This window comes from Micromesistius poutassou, assembly GCF_964030765.1.
Source record: "Micromesistius poutassou genome assembly, contig: SCAFFOLD_4970, whole genome shotgun sequence".
Classification (NCBI taxonomy): Eukaryota; Metazoa; Chordata; class Actinopteri; order Gadiformes; family Gadidae; genus Micromesistius; species Micromesistius poutassou.
In genome coordinates, this window is record NW_028179067.1 from 1 (window position 1) to 18458 (window position 18458).

At 44.4% G+C, this 18458-nt stretch overlaps 1 protein-coding gene across 1 annotated transcript; it reads right to left on the reverse strand.

The window, feature by feature from the left end:
* Positions 1–687: 687 nt before the first annotated feature.
* On the reverse strand, positions 688–18312 carry LOC311373156 (transient receptor potential cation channel subfamily A member 1-like; the record flags this gene model as incomplete). Its single annotated transcript, XM_084489991.1, has 20 exons — positions 688–809; positions 1752–1853; positions 1940–2008; positions 2161–2343; positions 2560–2689; positions 3046–3215; positions 3587–3676; positions 4122–4278; positions 4474–4544; positions 4811–4915; positions 5301–5360; positions 6496–6586; positions 7149–7315; positions 8916–9030; positions 9719–9883; positions 12717–12892; positions 14442–14542; positions 15021–15120; positions 15810–15858; positions 18176–18312. Coding segments are annotated over 20 exons (2360 nt in total), but the record flags the coding sequence as incomplete, so codon positions are not given.
* Positions 18313–18458: the final 146 nt, after the last annotated feature.

An 18458-nucleotide genomic window follows, 5' to 3' on the forward strand; every position in this document is an offset into this window, starting at 1 on the left:
GAGGGAGGGAAAGGGGGGGGGGGAAGAGGGAGAGGGATAGAGGGAGGGAAAGAGATATCTAATCAAACTTTAGATGTTAATCTAAAGTCTCATTTGCGACAATAGAAAGACTAGAATTGATGTACTATGTAATGATGAGGTAGACACAGCAAAAAAAATATTGTTTTATACGTGAATGAGCCAGTAGGGGTTAGGCTCAAATATGTCTACAGGTAGTCTACCTGTGGACATTGGGTATGGAACCCACACCTTTCGCCCTAATCCTGCCCAATGCTTGTTGTTTTTTCTTGACCATGCCTGCTTTTTAAGAATGATAATATGTGAGTGCCATTTGAGGGGGTGAGGCACTGGAATAGACAAACCTCAACACCCGTTGATTGTATTTAAAGGCCACTAGAGGCTGCTCACGCATCACAAACACCCCCGTTCCGCTCCACTGCATCACCCTGTAGCTTAAATCATTACTCTGCATTTCCCCCAGAAATGTGTCTTTGATGAAGTAAATCTTGCTGAGATGCAATGAAGATTCATGATCCAGATTACGGACCAACCTCACAGTGACTTTAAAAAGTAAAACAAATTATAGATTTTCTACATGTCGAGACCAGCAACTTATCTCCATAACCACCCCATCATATCCATATAATATACATATATACATGCATACGAGATACACATATACTTTACCTGATCTTCTGCTTTTGCAGTTCATTCTCGATGGGATTGGCGCGGCTTGACTTGCTGGGCATCTGGGGTCTGATGTCGGTTCTCTCTTGCCCCTCCCTCCACAGGAGCATATTAATGTAGCTCTGTGCATAAACACAAGACAAACAACAACGTGTGAAGGTCATTAGAATGGCTCTTTTTACAGTAGTTAGCGTCTCCGAGGGGCTTACAAGCCCCGATTAAAACTCCTAAACGACCAATTGAATATTCCCTGAGGGAAGGATGAACTGGGAAGGGTAAAGACAAGTGACAGCACGGCAAGGAGTGTAGAAGAGAGCCGAATGAACAGACGTAGCGCGGCTGAGCCAGAGATAAAAACGTATCGTCAGATGCGCATTAAAAACAAACGAGTCCTCGGTGAGGACAGGCTGTCAAAGTGGATCTCGTCTGCATCCAGCCTGAATGGCTGAGTACAGCAACATGGTAGTCCGGATAGGGGGACCTATGTTACATCTACATTTACATTCAGGGCATTTAGTGGATGCTTTTATCCAAAGCGTTTCTTCTGTCTGTCAGAAGAAAGAGAAACAACAATGCATCGCTGTCGGTACAGTAGGGATGTTCATGGAAAGTGCCAAGCACTTACAATCGCTAGGTTAACCCATTCCCTGTATATAACAAAGATAGCTAGGATAAGATGCTACGCGATGCTAAGTACTGTTTTTAAGTGCAAGGTTGTACCTGTGTCTGTGTATCGAAAAGACTCTTTTCATAGAGGTGTCATGGAACAAACACAGGAGACACTGGTCCCGATAATGAGGGGTCCGCTCCTTTACCAGATCCAAAGACTTTACTACCTGATCCAAAGACTTTTAGCGTTTACTGTGAGCGTTTTGGATGAACCTTTGACTACCAAAATAACAAGTAGTTTCTTGAGGATTATTTTGAAGCTGTGAACAACTACTAATTGAACTACTTTGCAGAGGAAAATTGCAGAGTTGAAAGTATATAGTGGTTAATCGTTAGTGTTGCTAATTAGCGTTATCAGATCATTGCATTGCACAATCGGTTGAACCTCAGCCAACCTTGGCGCACTTCCGGTTGGGGAAGATGAGAATGAAGGGCTTGTCCACACGCTTCATGAACCAATAGGGCAGCTTGTCTTCCAGCACAGTGTGGAGGTCAATCTGAGGAGAACATATACGCAGGTTATCGTTCATGCGGCCATGTCGCCCCATGCTGCTGAGATGACTTTTCGTCGTCGTACACACACCTGCATGGCCATGCGCTTCAGGGAAGCGTTCTTCTGGACTTCGGCGATGTCTCCGACTGCCAAACCGATCTACAAGGCAAAGGTCGGAGAAATATCAATGTTTTCATGTTTTCATGAACTTGTAGACTTCTGTCAAGCTCGGACTTCCCGTTCGCGTACCTTGTCGAGATTCTTTCCTGTGTACACAAATCAATGCAATATTGATATTGCAGTCTACTTACCAGCAGATTCACCAGCAGTATCGGCATCAGCAGAGCAAACTCAATAAAGAGCACGTAAGTCAGGAAAGTGAAGGGAAGTTTGTTGTCGAGGTTGGGCTTCAGGAAGTTGGTTTCATAGTTTAATTCTCCAATCATCATCACGAAAATCTGAATGACTGACAGGGGCACAGTCTCAAACTCTTTCTGTAAGGGAACAAACAAAGCCGACTTACTCATAGGATGTCAGTTCAAATAGAAACCGGAACACAACCAACCGTTCGACTGATATTTATTTCAAACAATTTGTTCCATTATGTGAAAAGTGAGAACCTCTAATTAGGTCATGTTTGTTATGGTTTCCTTGTGTTTCGTTTGTGACTGGTATTTCTGGATCCCAGAAAGGTCTAGTTGGAGTCCTACCTGGTTCAGCATCAGTGCGTGAAAGCCCAAACCGAAGGCCACCATCAGGAAGAGGAAGAGCATCACGATGCTAACCAAGGTCTTCATGATCTCCCCGAACATCACCACGTAGATACCGAAACGTTCAAACCTGGACAAAACGAGAGGCCATCAAATCAGCAGCCAGCGAGAGAGTGGACATAAGGGGACATATTACACCACCAGGTGTGAGTGTGATTAGCCATTACAAGCCGTTTTGAAAATGTGCCGCTTTTGACATCACAGGTGGGCGTGTCCACCTAGATGTGTGCTGGATAGATCAGTCTACCAGCCTACCCAGTGGACTGTAGCAAACGTTGCTCATGGATCTATCCGTCATACATCTAGGTGGACACGCCCACCTGTGATGTCAGAAGCGGCGCATTTTCAAAACGGCTTGTAATGGCTAATCACACTCACACCTGGTGGTGTAATTCGTTGCTAACTTAATTGAGCAAGCAACCCTACCTTTGGAGGTAGAGCAGAAAGCAAACCCAAGAATGGAAAACTGCCACAGCCCCCGCCTGCCAATGTAGGGAACCCTCGGCGTTTAGGGCCAGTGGAATGACGAAAAACAGCGAGAAAAAGGCCACAAGCCAATCAATATTGTTGGACGAATCCTTGAAGTAATTCCAGCGCTTGCAGGTGAGAAAGAAACAACAGTTTATTTGAAAGGAGTGAAACACAATTATTATTCTTTTTTTTGTCTTTACTTGGTTTGCTTACAGACATTAATAGCTAAACAAATCTGTAAAGCGACATAAACGTATTACGCATTGTAAACAATCCACCACTGCCACAGTTAAAATCTCATTGGCTTACACATGTGATAATACAACATAACAGCGTGCTACTATAAAATGACAGGCGCTTTTAACCATTTTAATGATCTCATTAACATTGAATTAACATGCAATGATAATATATTTAAATCATCATGGGCACATATCATTGGGGGGGGGGGGGGGGGGGGGGGGGGGGGGGGGAACCCGTACGGATGACCCTGTACCTGTTGAGATATCTGAACCACCTCCTTCCCTATGGCGTAGAAGTTCATGACCGCCACCATCACTATGCACAGGGACAGGAAGAAGCTTTGCTGCGGAGACGAAGGGGGGAGGTGGTAGTTAGCGCTTGACACTTGAAGTGCGGGATTTTGCACGCCGTGGCGAAGCACTTACCTACATCCATTACACTTGATGGCTTATCCATATCTTATCTTATGGATGGAATGGAGTGCGATTGCTTTGGCTGCAGTTTAGTTACAGTGTCGATTCCATTTCAATCAATTATGGCTTAATATTGATGATATAAACATTGGGGCATCGTCTGGGCCACTACTTAAATATTGATACGTTTAAGGATAGATACGCAAGTCATCATTATCGTGTTGGTCACACATATACTGGATACTTCAATAAAAGGCCTCCACAGAGAGAGACCAATGTACAACCACATCTGCCAAAAAAACGATTCACTCGTTCATCCCTCTCTCAGTCTCCTCATCTCCTGCTTGACCCCTTGTGGTTCCTTTTAACCAATACCTCAGAGAAGGAGATGGGCACCATCTCCACATCCAGCTGGCCTGGTAGGGTGGTGTTGACGGAGGGCCTCAGTGCCAGGGTGAGGTAGGTGAGAGGGAGCTGACCCATCAGGTACAGAACCATGTTCAGTATGTGGGCCAGGCTCCCGTATGCCACCCTACACACAAGGGGGAGTTATGTTCAGGGGCTAGGTTCACTAAAAGGTTGGTACTTTATTGGTTCCGACGCTGGTGGATGACAGCCAGCCATGACACTGTTCAGTCAGCCCGAACATTGATGGCAATAGACTAGGCACTAAAAACATCAACGTTGATGTGATAATGATTTAGATTCAGTGGTATCAGATACAGACCACTTCATTTCGAGGTACTTCTGACACACAGGGTGGGAGAGGAGCTCGATGCGGTTGTATTGAACCATAGCCTAAGGAGAGAAAGGTGGAAGGAAGAAGAAGTTCATTTTGTTTATCTGGTGCACTCGGCTCTTACCTTTACTCACAGGGAGACCATTTGTGTTTTGCTCATATCAAGGCATGCAAACAGTATCTTTACGTTATTATCTCATAGCGTAGAGAAAATGTTTTTTTTCCAGTGAAAAGTTTTGGTTATGTATAGACACAAAAAGAGAAACATATATTGTGCTGTACTTCATATGCAGAATAAAGAGGTAAAGAGAGACAAGATATTTACATTAAGTGCAGCCAGTGGCTGGATTGTGGGAAGCGTCTGTCCTGTCTTCTGGGCCATCTTCGTCAGGGAAATGGGCGCCTGGAGCCACTGGAAGTTGTATTCAATCTGTAAAAACATACAAATAGCAATAATGAGGATTAGTGGTGATACCGTACTACAGAATGTATTCACATTAGCCAAATGAATGCAAATTGTTGGCATATTTTCTTAATGCACCAAAAAAGAACAACAATGTTACCCCACATTCCACACGTGTTTATCATTAATATTAATAAGATGCCCAGTGAAACACAGTGAACTCTGTGTCTCATAAATATCAAGTCGCTGCTCGCTGGGATACTGTGAACTCTGTGTGTATCATCAATATTAATATGATGCTTATTGAAATATGGTGAACTCTGTGAGTATTATCAATATAAATATGATGCTAATTGAACTACGGTAAACTTTGTGTGTATCATAAATATAAATATGATTCTCATTCAAGTACAGTGAACTCCGGGCTGTTTGGGTCGTTGTCCGATTCTCTCACGCAGCGGTCCAACAGGTACTAGTGAAAAGAAAGGGAATCAGTTAGTCCCTGTATACGACTATACATATGTGTCCTATACATATAGTCCCTGTATACGACTATACATATGTGTCCTATACATATAGTCCCTGTATACGACTATACATATGTGTCCTATACATATAGTCCCTGTATACGACTATACATATGTGTCCTATACATATAGTCCCTGTATACGACTATACATATGTGTCCTATACATATAGTCCCTGTATACGACTATACATATGTGTCCTATACATATAGTCCCTGTATACGACTATACATATGTGTCCCATACATATAGTCCCTGTATACGACTATACATATGTGTCCTATACATATAGTCCCTGTATACGACTATACATATGTGTCCTATACATATAGTCCCTGTATACGACTATACATATGTGTCCCATACATATAGTCCCTGTATACGACTATACATATGTGTCCTATACATATAGTCCCTGTATACGACTATACATATGTGTCCTATACATATAGTCCCTGTATACGACTATACATATGTGTCCTATACATATAGTCCCTGTATACGACTATACATATGTGTCCCATACATATAGTCCCTGTATACGACTATACATATGTGTCCCATACATATAGTCCCTGTATACGACTATACATATGTGTCCTATACATATAGTCCCTGTATACGACTATACATATGTGTCCTATACATATAGTCCCTGTATACGACTATACATGTGTCCTATACATATAGTCCCTGTATACGACTATACATATGTGTCCCATACATATAGTCCCTGTATACGACTATACATATGTGTCCTATACATATAGTCCCTGTATACGACTATACATATGTGTCCTATACATATAGTCCCTGTATACGACTATACATATGTGTCCCATACATATAGTCCCTGTATACGACTATACATATGTGTCCTATACATATAGTCCCTGTATACGACTATACATATGTGTCCTATACATGTAGTCCCTGTATACGACAACTATACATATGTGTCCCATACATATAGTCCCTGTATACGACGACTATAAATATGTGTCCCATACATACTGTATGGTCCCTGTATACGTCGACTATACAGTATGCTTCCTATACATCATCCTGCAGCCAGCTCACCTTGTAACTCTCAGGCAGAAGTTCAATCATGTCCAGGACTGGTGCTCGTTGGTTAGAGGAAATGCTGAACAGCCCCAAAGCCTCTACACATCTGGGGAAACGCAGAAGATGGAGGTAGTTTGTGTGGCGGTTGTAGTCATAAGACCAGGGGCGATTCTAAGTTTTAGGGTTTTAGGGGGGTATATCCCTAAATTAGAATTACATTTAGTTAAATCTGCTGTTGTTAATTATGTAGGCTACTGTAAGTAGGACATCCAGGATGTTTATGATTTAATAGTGTTCTATTTTACACATTCACTTTGGTTCAAGGTCAGTTTGGTTGAAGAAGACAATTTTAATTTCTTCCATCAAAATGTTTTCTTCAGCCCCAGTAATTGGGGTCTTAAATCGCCGCTGCATAAGATGCTGATCTCAGTAATTGGATTATTTTCTAATAAATAGCAGGGATCACTCATTAAGTGGTATTTAGTGTTAGGCTACAATTGGCGTAATAGAAAATGTACAAAAATAATAATAAAGTCAGGCAACGTCTATCGTTACACCATTACAACATCTCTGAAACGTTTGTCCCCATACCACGCTGATCTCCCTGTGGAGGAATGCCTATTGGGTCGTACTGTGGGGGGTGGGGGGGGGGGGGGGTGTGGTGGTACCTGTCGCTGTCTATCACAGCGTTGATCACGTCCTGCCGGCCGTTCTGCAGGGCCTCGTGCACGAAGGAGGTGTGGTTCCTGCTCAGGACGATCTCCGCCCCCCGTGACAGCAGGAGCATGACGGCCGACATGTGGCCCTCCCTGGCCCCGATGTGCAGAGCCGTGTTCTGCAGGGAGATGGATATATATAATAATTATACATACCTAGTAGGGCTGTCAAATGATTGCATTACATTACAATTTCTAACCGCAATTAATCTGATAGTATTGGTGAGTTAACTCCTGATTAATCACATTTAAAAAAAATACAAATAATAATTAAGTTAAATGAGATTATCAAATACAATGACCCATTATCATTCATATCAAATGTACTTGATAAGCAAAAATCAGACCAAGTGATCTTGAGGGAGTTTTATTGACTTGCCGTTTTAGACACGTTTTTTTGCTTTTTTTTTTTTTTCAGCCAGAGATAGAATTCATTCAAACTAGTGCACTGATTTACACCGGCAGCGTTCTACGCCCGTCTCACGGCCGACCAAAGCTTAACTTTACGCTTCACTTCTATTTTCAAGCGTTTCTGAAGCGTCTCGGTTATGATGTTATCTGATGAATCTTGAAAATATAGCGAAATAAGCGGCGGCGGTGTGAATTGATACACCTACGTTACGCTCACGTCTCTCTCTCGCCTGCGGTGTAAATTCCCAGTCACTGTCAAACTTACGGAACACCACAGATTAGGAAATTGTAAACACGTTGTCACTTATTTCAATTGTAAACACGTTATTATCGTGCTCATTTTAACAGCCCTAATATATATAAATGTATGTATGTATGTCTGAGATATTCAGGTATTGGTTGGCCTGACTCCCAGCAGGTCTGAACCCCCAGTGTCCTACAAGCTTACTGTTGGCAATTTTATATTTCTAATTTACTTCAAATGTTTGCTTATGCAATTATGTACGTCTGCACTCCTATGCACTCCTAACTAGCCCTAGAGGGATCTCCCACTCTGTGATCCTTCCTAAGGTTCCTTCCGTCATACTCAAGGGAGTTATTTTTCTTCCCTATTACATGGCCTGTGAGGCACTTTGAGACTGTAACTGTGATAAATGGCTGTACAAATAAAATTGAATTCAGTTGACTTACCAGGGCATCCTTGAACAAGATGTTTAACCCCTACTTGCTCATGAATTACATGTACTGTATCTCTACAAAATCGTTTTTTATTAGACTAAAAAGTTTGATACACGTGAAGCTCGCCGTGTCTGAACAGAAAGTGTGCTTCTGTTTATCGCTGTGGCTATGAGTATGACAGGCTGTTGTCTTTAGTGTGATTCACATGCAAGACCAGACCTCGGTTGAATGCTTTCTTAAGACCGACCTTATATAGAGGTATTATGTTCTTAGGATAATATAAGGATAACTTATAGTAATGGAGTAACACAAGATGGCAGGCTACAAGAACCACGTCAAGACGTGGCTATCCAATTAACTCTCATTTACTCTGGGGAGAACAATGTTACCGGTAATACACTTAACAGGTGCTGTAGAGTGCCCCTTAGGGCATAAGTAACAAGAATGCACTTATCCATTGGATACATAACAAGAGGTAAGGATATTTAATGTCTAACATAGAAGAGTTCTATATTCATTTATATATATACTGTATTAGCGATTAATCGAGAGTTAACCATGACATGAATCACGATTAAATATTTGAATCGTTTGACAGCACTAATATATATATATATATACAGAGCTTACCCCGTCCTCGTCGGTTTTGTCCAGCAGCTTGGTGCTGGCAGACAGTAGAATCTTCATGGTCTGCGTGTATCCTTCACTCGCCGCGTGGTGCACACAAGTCCATCCTCTGTAGTCGCTGCAAACCACAGATTCAGAGCAGACGGCGTCACTCGTCATACATACGCAGGAGACCAAGGGCTCCCACCATGGTCGTGCCAGGACTTTTGAGTCCCAGATGTGGAGTTGCTTTTTCTTCACGAGCCACTGAACGTAATGTCGAAAAAAGATAATAATCAACATTTTCTCTATCGTTACTCGTACAGTATTCCCTGTTTTCAGTGAACACTAGCGTGCCTATGAAAAAGAAAAGCCATGAAGGTATGACTGTTTGGAGAATATTTAGTATATTTGGATACATTGGGAGTAAAAATAGATTGTCATCAACCTGCTCTCACGCTCCCAACCCTCCCTCTCTGTGTTTCAGGGTGATGTATCCGGGTGGTGAATCTGGGTGGTGAATCTGGGTGGTGTATCTGGGTGGTGTATCCGGGTGCTGTGCTGTATCCGGGTGGTGTAGTGGGTGGTGTATCGGGGGTGCTGTATCCAGATGGTGTATCTGGGTGGTGTAGTGGGTGCTGTATCTGGGTGCTGTATCCGGGTGGTGTAGTGGGTGCTGTATCTGGGTGCTGTATCTGGGTGGTGTAGTGGGTGGTGTAGTGGGCGGTGTATCCGGGTGGTGCTCTATCCGGGTGCTGTATCAGCGCGGTGTATCCGGGGTGGTGCTCTATCCGGGCGGTGTAGCCGGGTGGTGCATCGGGGCCCACCTGTGGAACAGCGCCCCCTTGCGGAGGAGCAGCTCCACCACCTTGGTGTGGCCCTCCTTGGAGGCCAGGTGGAGCGGCGTCAGGCCGGCCTCGTCGCCCTCGTTCACCAGGCGGGAGTCCGTGATGGTCTCCAGGAGGCGGTGGCAGGTGTTGAGACGCCCGTACCTGACGGAGAGAAGGCAGGGGGGGTGATGGATGAGGGCGAGGGCGGAGGCTCTATCAGGGTGGGGGAGGTCGACGGGTGAGATTGGATGCAGACGGATGGAGAGGGGTTTTATTTGTTTGTGTTGACAGGATGCTTGACATTGACAGGGCAGTTGTCTTGATAGTCCTCTCTTAATGGCTCTCTCTTGCACTCTCTCTGCCCTCTCTCAATCTCTCTCTCTTGCTCTCTCGCCCTCTCTCTATCTCTCTCTCTTGCTCTCTCGCCCTCTCTCAATCTCTCTCTCTCGCCCTCTCTCAATCTCTCTCTCTCGCCCTCTCTCAATCTCTCTCTCTCGCCCTCTCTCAATCTCTCTCTCTCGCTCTCTCTCAATCTCTCTCTCTCGCCCTCTCTCAATCTCTCTCTCTCGCTCTCTCTCAATCTCTCTCTCTTGCTCTCTCTCAATCTCTCTCTCTCGCCCTCTCTCAATCTCTCTCTCTCGCCCTCTCTCAATCTCTCTCTCTCGCCCTCTCTCAATCTCTCTCTCTCGCCCTCTCTCAATCTCTCTCTCTTGCTCTCTCTCAATCTCTCTCTCTCACCCTCTATCTCACCCGCTCTCAAAATATTACAATGATGGAAGTCCACAGTTCAGCAAACACTGTACAAGTTTTTCTTTTTCAGACTTTTGTGACTGTCTTGACAATTCCCTCCATAAAGTTTACTTTATCAAACGCTTAAGTAGCTTATTAAGGGTGGTCTGTTTTCATTGAGTAACAAGGGAATTAAAGGGACGTATTGGAGGAAAAGCATTGAAAAGCCGTTGTTGGCTAATGCTGAAAATTACCACGAAAAAAAATGCTGGAAAAACAGAATCCTGATCTCATCCAATGGCCTTCATCTGCCCTCCATCTCTGTTAGAGGGGTGATGATAGAGCCATCCATTACTGTAACGTTAAACGGCAATTCATTTTACACTATCTGCTACATTCCATTACATGTGCCGGCCTAATGATTTATACTGCAGTGATCCCCTTCTACAGTTGATGAGTTGATAGGATAACGATTGATGCATGTCATGGCAATTAATTTTCTGAAAAAGCTTTAATGGACAAAAATGGCCCACTGAATGAAGGAAAAAAATGTGAACGGTAAAGTCATTTCATACACCTCTTGTGACGTGGGGTCTTTCTTATCTGTTTGATTGACAGTGCAAAATGGTCGGCAGCTGATATTTAGATAGAAAAGTCTGTCAGTAAGCTAGACACTGGCCTCAATTTCCTTGGGTTCACCCCTTTTTATGTACAAAAAATGTATGTATGGGTTTTTCATAATGCAGTATGGAATGTTTAGAGTCCAAGTATTCCAACAAATGTCCCTATACTTAACATAGAGTCACATTCAGACAATTTGATCCAAAGGGACTTTGTTAAAAAACTATTTTGTGGTTTCCCTTCACCATTAAGTACCCAGGAATGAGGGCTGGCTTTTGTCAGCATAGTTCACGAAGGGGACTGTGGGAGTGTGTGTGGACGATAGCTGGTTATAGCAGCCTCACCTGGCTCCGACTGATTGGGTGAGGCTGCACACCTGTTGCACAGTGAGCAATTGATGTGCACTCGTTAAACCAGCAAACACTGCCACAGCCAGCAGTGACTGACTGCACCAAGCTATGTGGTGTAGAAAAGTGGCTCCATATTACAAGTCTAAAAGAATACCCTCACCTTCAACCAGTGTTGTGTTTAAAGCTGCACAATCACTTTTGTTCCAGTTCATTATTTTTTCCCTGCTTGTTCATCCGACAGATCAAGATCAAAGTCAAAATCAGCTTTATTGTCAATTCCAAAATATGTGGCAGACAAACAAAGGAATAAAAACTGCGTTTGTCTCCGACCCACTTCTGTTTAAATGTAGTTTGACAACTCTGTGTCTTTTTTTATAGTAGAAAACCCACCATGCACGACTCAAACAGCCCAGGGACCTTCTATATTTCTCTGAATTTATTTGGTCTGGAAAGAGAAAGGGGAGACAAGGAGAATATCGAAGCGAGGCTACACTGTAAGTTGAAATCAAAGGTTTTAAAAAGTTGTGATACGTGGCTCTATATCAGACTCCAAAGTCTCACCTGAATATACTGCTTTCACATCATCCGAGATGATTCAGCAAGATATTAGGAATATCAATATGCAGACTTTATTTAGGCTTTATTTTTTTCGTTATATTGCTCATTCAAGGGGGTTCGACTCCCAGCCGTTCTGGTTTTGAACACAAACGTTCAAAGCCAGACCTGTCGGGGTCCTCGCCCGAGAGAACCTTAATTACATGAAGTTAAAAATATTCACTGTAAGTTGCTATAAGAGCATCTAAATCAAGCCTCTAATGGACCCTTTTCTAAACCAGTGAACCAGTGACCAAGAGTCTGCTGCCCGTTCCCTGGTCCATAAAGGGGGCAGACCCGTAATCAGTGCTATGAGCAACACCTGTGTTTCTCCTACCGCGACACCGCTGAAAAAAGGTCAATTTAAAGGTCCCATGACATGCCACCCGGTGTGAGTGTGATTAGCCGTTGCAAGCCGTTTTGAAAGTCTGGCTCTTATAACATCAGGTGTCCACCTAGACGTGTGCTGGATAGATCTACCAGCCTACCCGGTGGACTGTAGCAAACAGTGGACTGTAGCAAAGTTGCTCATCTGTCCGTCACACATCTAGGTGGACCACGGCCACTTGTGATGTCATAAGAGCCCGATTTTCAAAACGGCTTGTAACGGCTAATCACACTCACACCTGGTGGCACGTCAATGGGACCTTTAACCGTCTGACAGATGACTACACAGTGACCACTGCCATGAATAAACTCACTGGGCGGCGAAGTGCAGCGCAGACTTCTTGTCCTTGGACTTGAGGGCCAGGCAGAGCTCCCCGGAGAGCCCCAGCATGTTCTTGACGGCGTCGTGGACGCCCAGGCGGCAGGCGTAGTGCAGCGGCGTGCAGCCGTCGTTGTCCTCGCTGCTCAGCAGGACCTTCACGCTCTTACTCTGAAGGGCGCACACGTTATCACGCCCTTATTTTGATGGAAGACACGGTGTCACGCTGTCGTTCCGACCGACGCTCTTCTCCTGAAGGAAGGCGGATATCGTGGTCTTACGCCGAAGGAATGCTAAAATCGCTCTTATTCTGAAGGAATACATGAAACCGCTCTTCCTTCTGAAGGAAGGAACATTATCATGCTCTTATTCTGAAGGAGGACATGTTATCAGGCTCTTATTCTGAATAAAGGAATATTATCATGCTCTTATTCTGAAGGAGGACATGTTATCAGGCTCTTATTCTGAATAAAGAAATATTATCATGCTCTTATTCTGGAAGAAGGAATGTTATCAAGCTCTTATTCTGAAGGAAGACATGTTATCATGCTCTTATTCTGAAGTAAGCTATATTGTCACACTGTTACTCCAAAGGGAGATGCATTATCCACACAGGCCATTACGGTTTCATTGCATTGATGTTCTGGCTGCACGAATGTTGGGAAGGTGGTCACGATGCTTCCACCTTGTCACACCGCGGTGAGGTCAAGTTGGGTTTTTGTCCTGTCTCCATGTCTTGTCCTGTCATTTCCTGTTTTATTTTGAAAAGTAACTCTCCTCTCGTTTCAGGTCACTTGCCCTTCCTCATGTGTCTTGGTCTGATTGCCTGCTGAGTGTTTCCACCTGTTCCCTGTTACCCTGTGTATTTGAGTCGGCGTCTCCCTTTGTCTTGTGTCAGTGTGTTCGTCTTTGTTCATACCTACGTACGTTCACTCCTACCAACCACAGTCTTGTCTCTGCTCTGCATTCGCCTTTGGTCGCTTTTGGTTTTTGTTCCGGTTCCTCGAAGAAGAGTGATTTTCAGTTGTAAGTTTCAAAGCATAGTTTAGTTCCTTAGTTAATGTTTTCATAGCCTTTTGTTTTCTCCATTTGGAGTGATCTTTTGTTTGCTCACGTTTTCATAAATTAGTGCCTCCAGTTTTCAGGAGAGTTTGAGTTCTTATAGACGTTTCATAGTCTTTTGTGTTTTCCTCCTTTTAGTGGAGTGATTATTATTTTGTATCTTTGTAGTCTTGTTTCTCCCTAGGACAACCTTAGTTGAGTTAATTTTCATAGCCTGTTTTTGTTACTCGGTCCTGGAATTATCTTACCTGATTCTGTCAATAAAGACTTTTATTGAAGAACCCCAAAACCCTGCATCTGCGCGCTGTATCCTAGCCTGGTCGTGACACACCTGGCCTGCATCAGAAGAATCACAGCCTTCATGTTCTCCTACATGTTCTTCAGAGCCTTTGTCGGGGGTCTCCCTCAACAGAGAGCGTCTTTTACAATGTGATATATCTATCCCTCTCCAATGAGCACACACACTGGGACACTCGTAGCATTTATAAACGTGTTATAGCTTTAAGAAAAGCTGGCCTGATGTTATTTTACGCTTCATCCTCTGAAACCCTGCACAAATGCGAAACACAGGCAGGGCGAATTTTTCTTCAGTTAGAAAATGAATTAGATTGTCTTTAAATGAAAGCTTCAGAGATCCAATTGGTCTCAGCTGGGATACCTGGAGCACGTCTTCACTCAGGTTCTTCAGTCCCTTGCGCTGCAGGATGGCCAGGTGGAGGAAGTTACATCCAGATCTGTCTCGCACGCCCACATTCGCTCCTGGGGGGTTGGAGAGGAAGAGGACAAAAATGCAGATGAATGCATATTCAGAACAATGCAAAAAATCCTATATATATATATATATATATATATATGAACGCGCACAGATTTATTCATTATTCATTGCTGGCATTTATGTCTGCCAATTTTGCAGTGCTACCCATCCCTGGAAGGAGGATTCCTCTCCTGTCTTCCTCTCTAAGTTTCTCCCCTTTAGACTGGGTGGGTTTTTATCTCGGCCTTTAGAGGGTTCAGGGTGAGAGGGATGTTCTACAGTGTGGTCCTGGGAAGTTTGAGACTGTGACTGTTATATCAAATCGAATTGACAAAAAGTCACGCGTAAAAACCCATATATATATATATACGAAACACACAAACAGACACACAAGCGCACAAACGTACAGCACATGCAAACCTCCCCCAGTGCCCCGTGGATGTGGTGTGTGGCCATTGTAAAGCGCTCATAGCCCAGCCCAACCTTTAGCCAGCAGCAAGGCCACGGTTCTCCAGGAGCCACAGCTGGTGGCCAGCAGCAGGGGGCTGTTTCCGTTGCAGTCCACGCGTTCCATATCCCCGCCCTGCAGACGCAGGGAGGAAGGCACTCACTGAGCAGTGACGGCCCTGGTGTGAGGCGGCGGTCGCAGCTCAGAGGTAAGTGAGAGGAGTGTGATATCCGTATCCGGGAAGAGAGGTGGCTGCGTGACAATGTAGTTGTCACGGTGCTTTATTATTAGAGGTGCGCGGGCGTGTGTGTGTGTGTGTGTGTGTGTGTGTGTGTGTGTGTGTGTGTGTGTGTGTACACACATCTTTCAGCAGTGTCTGTGTGTCTATGTGTACACATTGCAGCATGTGTGTGTGTGTGTGTGTGTGTGTGTGTGTGTGTGTGTGTGAGATAGTGCATATGCTGCATTTTTAGTATGTGTGTGACGTGTGTGTGTGTGTGTGTGTGTGTGTGTGTGTCTGTGAGTTTGTGTGTGTCTGTGATACTGTATATTATGTATGTGTGTGTGTGTGTTTGTGGGTGTTGTGTGTGTGTGTGTTTGTGGGTGGTGTGTTTGTGTGTGTGCGTCTTTGTGTGTGTGTTTGTGTGCGTGTGTGTGGTGTGTGTGTGTGTGTGTGTGTGTGTATTTGTGTGCGTATGTGTGTGTGTGTGTGTTTGACGTGTGTGGGTGGTGTGTTTGTGTGTGGGTGGTGTGTTTGTGTGTGGGTGGTGTGTTTTTGTGTGTAGGTGTGTGTGTGTGGGGGATGTTATCCATAACCTATTTACCATTGAGATGAGGTAATCAACCAGCTCGGCGTGGTCAAATATACTGGCCCTGGAACGGCAAACACATGCTGTGAGTAAACACGAGGCACCTGTCGCTTAATAAAACCTCATGATGCACACAGCGCCACATGTGTATACTTTTATCTCGTCCCTTTACGATAGGGCAAAGCCCATTGATCATTTACAACTTTCATTTAGACAGCTTCTATCCACATCACCGGTGTGGGAGCATGATATGACGGACACACACACACACACGCACACACACACACACGCACACACACACACACACTCACACACACACACACACACACACACATTCCACAAATACACAAGCACACACTAATGCACCATCGACACACATGCATCATATACACAATCACAAACACACACACACACACACACACACACACACACACACACACACACACACACACACACACACACACACACACACACACACACGCGCGCGCACACGCGAACACACACACACACACACACACACACACACCATCCTTGGCTAAACCACTTTTCCTCAGGCTACACAGATAAATGTCTTGTTTTGCACAACTAGTGCGTATGGAATTGCCTTCAGAGAGAGAATTAGGAGGTGGAAAGGGTAAACTCCATGGTTGAATGGTCTGCACAGAACTCATGATTCTGTAATCTGCAGTATGCCTGCAGAGATGGAGAATCATTATTTGGCTGGTGATACGGCCCGTCGTCTCGTCAGTGGTGATAATATCAACAACCACGGCCAATTGAAAAGGTGTAGACATGCCTTTTGAGTCTCTCTCACAATTTCGAATTTCGAATAATATCAATAATAACAATATAAATAACAATAACAATATATATATATATATATATATATTTGTATGTGTTTCTCTGTACTATTTCCAAATATAGCTTCTACCTTGGACAGGCAATGTGATTAAATAAAGAAAAACACTTAAATTGGCTAGGATAGCCAATGTTTTATTCAACAAACCAAACTTGAACGTTTTTTAAGAGCTGATTGATTAGGGTGGATTCATTGGATTGATATGTGGAAGATGAGGTTAGGCAGGGTTCCATTAGCAGCCCCGCTCCCACTCCTGCTGTCAGCACTTTTGTCCCTTGCCAACCTAAATACCTTTTAGCAATGCACACTGTATCTATTTTCATAACCCAATCTCATTGTTTTTTTATTATCTCCTATATTCTGGCCACCCATTTAAAAGGGAGCGTCTATATAAAGTATTCCCCGCTTATTCAGATGTAATGAAGTTAGGATGCATGATTTAGTTGTGAGATGAGTAACGAGGCGGGTTCTCTGATTGATTTTCCCCGTCTTTGTGCAGAGGAGACGGTTTCTGTGTTCCAGCCGACGCAACGCGAGACGCCTCCGGCGTGGATCAGCCCCCAGTCCGACGCCATCGTCTGTATCAGTGATTTATTGCTCTGAATTAAACAGATGAAAAACTCATCTCTTTATTTAATTATTATTATTATTAATCAGATTTCGGCTAGGTTGCTTAACAACGTCAATAAATCATATTTCATTCATTATCCGTGAAATCGTCCACGGCTACAGGAAGTGGCTAGCCTGCGGGTTATGCTCTGATAAGGGGGATTCACATCACGCACATCCCACCGCTGGGACGAGAAACGTTGGTCAGTGATAATATCAGAAGATAACTTCTTGACAGCAAAATATTAGATTTAACTTTAGAGCATGAACATGGGAAGATACAGGCAGCAAATCACCGATCATCAATTCAATGACACAATGGGTGATCAAGATTCTTGAAAGGTAACTTTCACATCGTGGGCAGTAACCCCAAAGGTGAGGGGGAGTGACCATCCTAGAGAGTCTAGGATTGGTCAGGGCTGAAGTCAGACCGAGTTCATTTGCGATTCACTATGGCGGGAAGTGGACCAGTCTGCAAAGCTGTAAGACACTTAAAGAAATCGACATTAAAGGTCCCATGACACTCACACCAGGTGTGAGTGTGATTAGCCACTACAAGCCATTTTGAAAATAGGCCTCTTCTGACATCACAAGTGGGGCGCGTCCACCTAGATGCGTGATGGATAGATGAGCAACGTTTGCTACAGTCCACCGGGTCCAGCGCACATCTGGGTGGACACGCCCACCTGTGATGTCAGAAGAGCCAGATTTTCACAACGGCTCGTAACGGCCAATCACGCTCACACCTGGTGGCGCGTCACAGGACCCTTAATGTTTAAATGTTTCCACTTCATTCAGGAACCAACAAGATGGCGGGCTTCCACTTCTTCCAAGGACCTTGAGAGGACCTGAAGCCTGCCCCTGGGATGAGGTGGAGGTGAAGGTGATGCTATGGCGGGGGGGGGGGTCTCACCTATGCAGTGGGGTCTGGCACGCCCCGTCTGTCAGGTTTATGATGTTCTCCACGTCGCCGTACGACGACAGCATCATCTTCACCGCCTCGATGGCACCCTGGGTGGAGGCCAGGTGGAGCGGGGTGGACAGGTCAAGCTGCAGAACACACACGCACACACACACACACACACACGCACGCACGCACGCACGCACGCACACGCACACACGCACGTACCCACACACATGCACGATAATGAGAGGCACGGTGACCACCGAACAAACTGAAGATATTGCTTTAATAC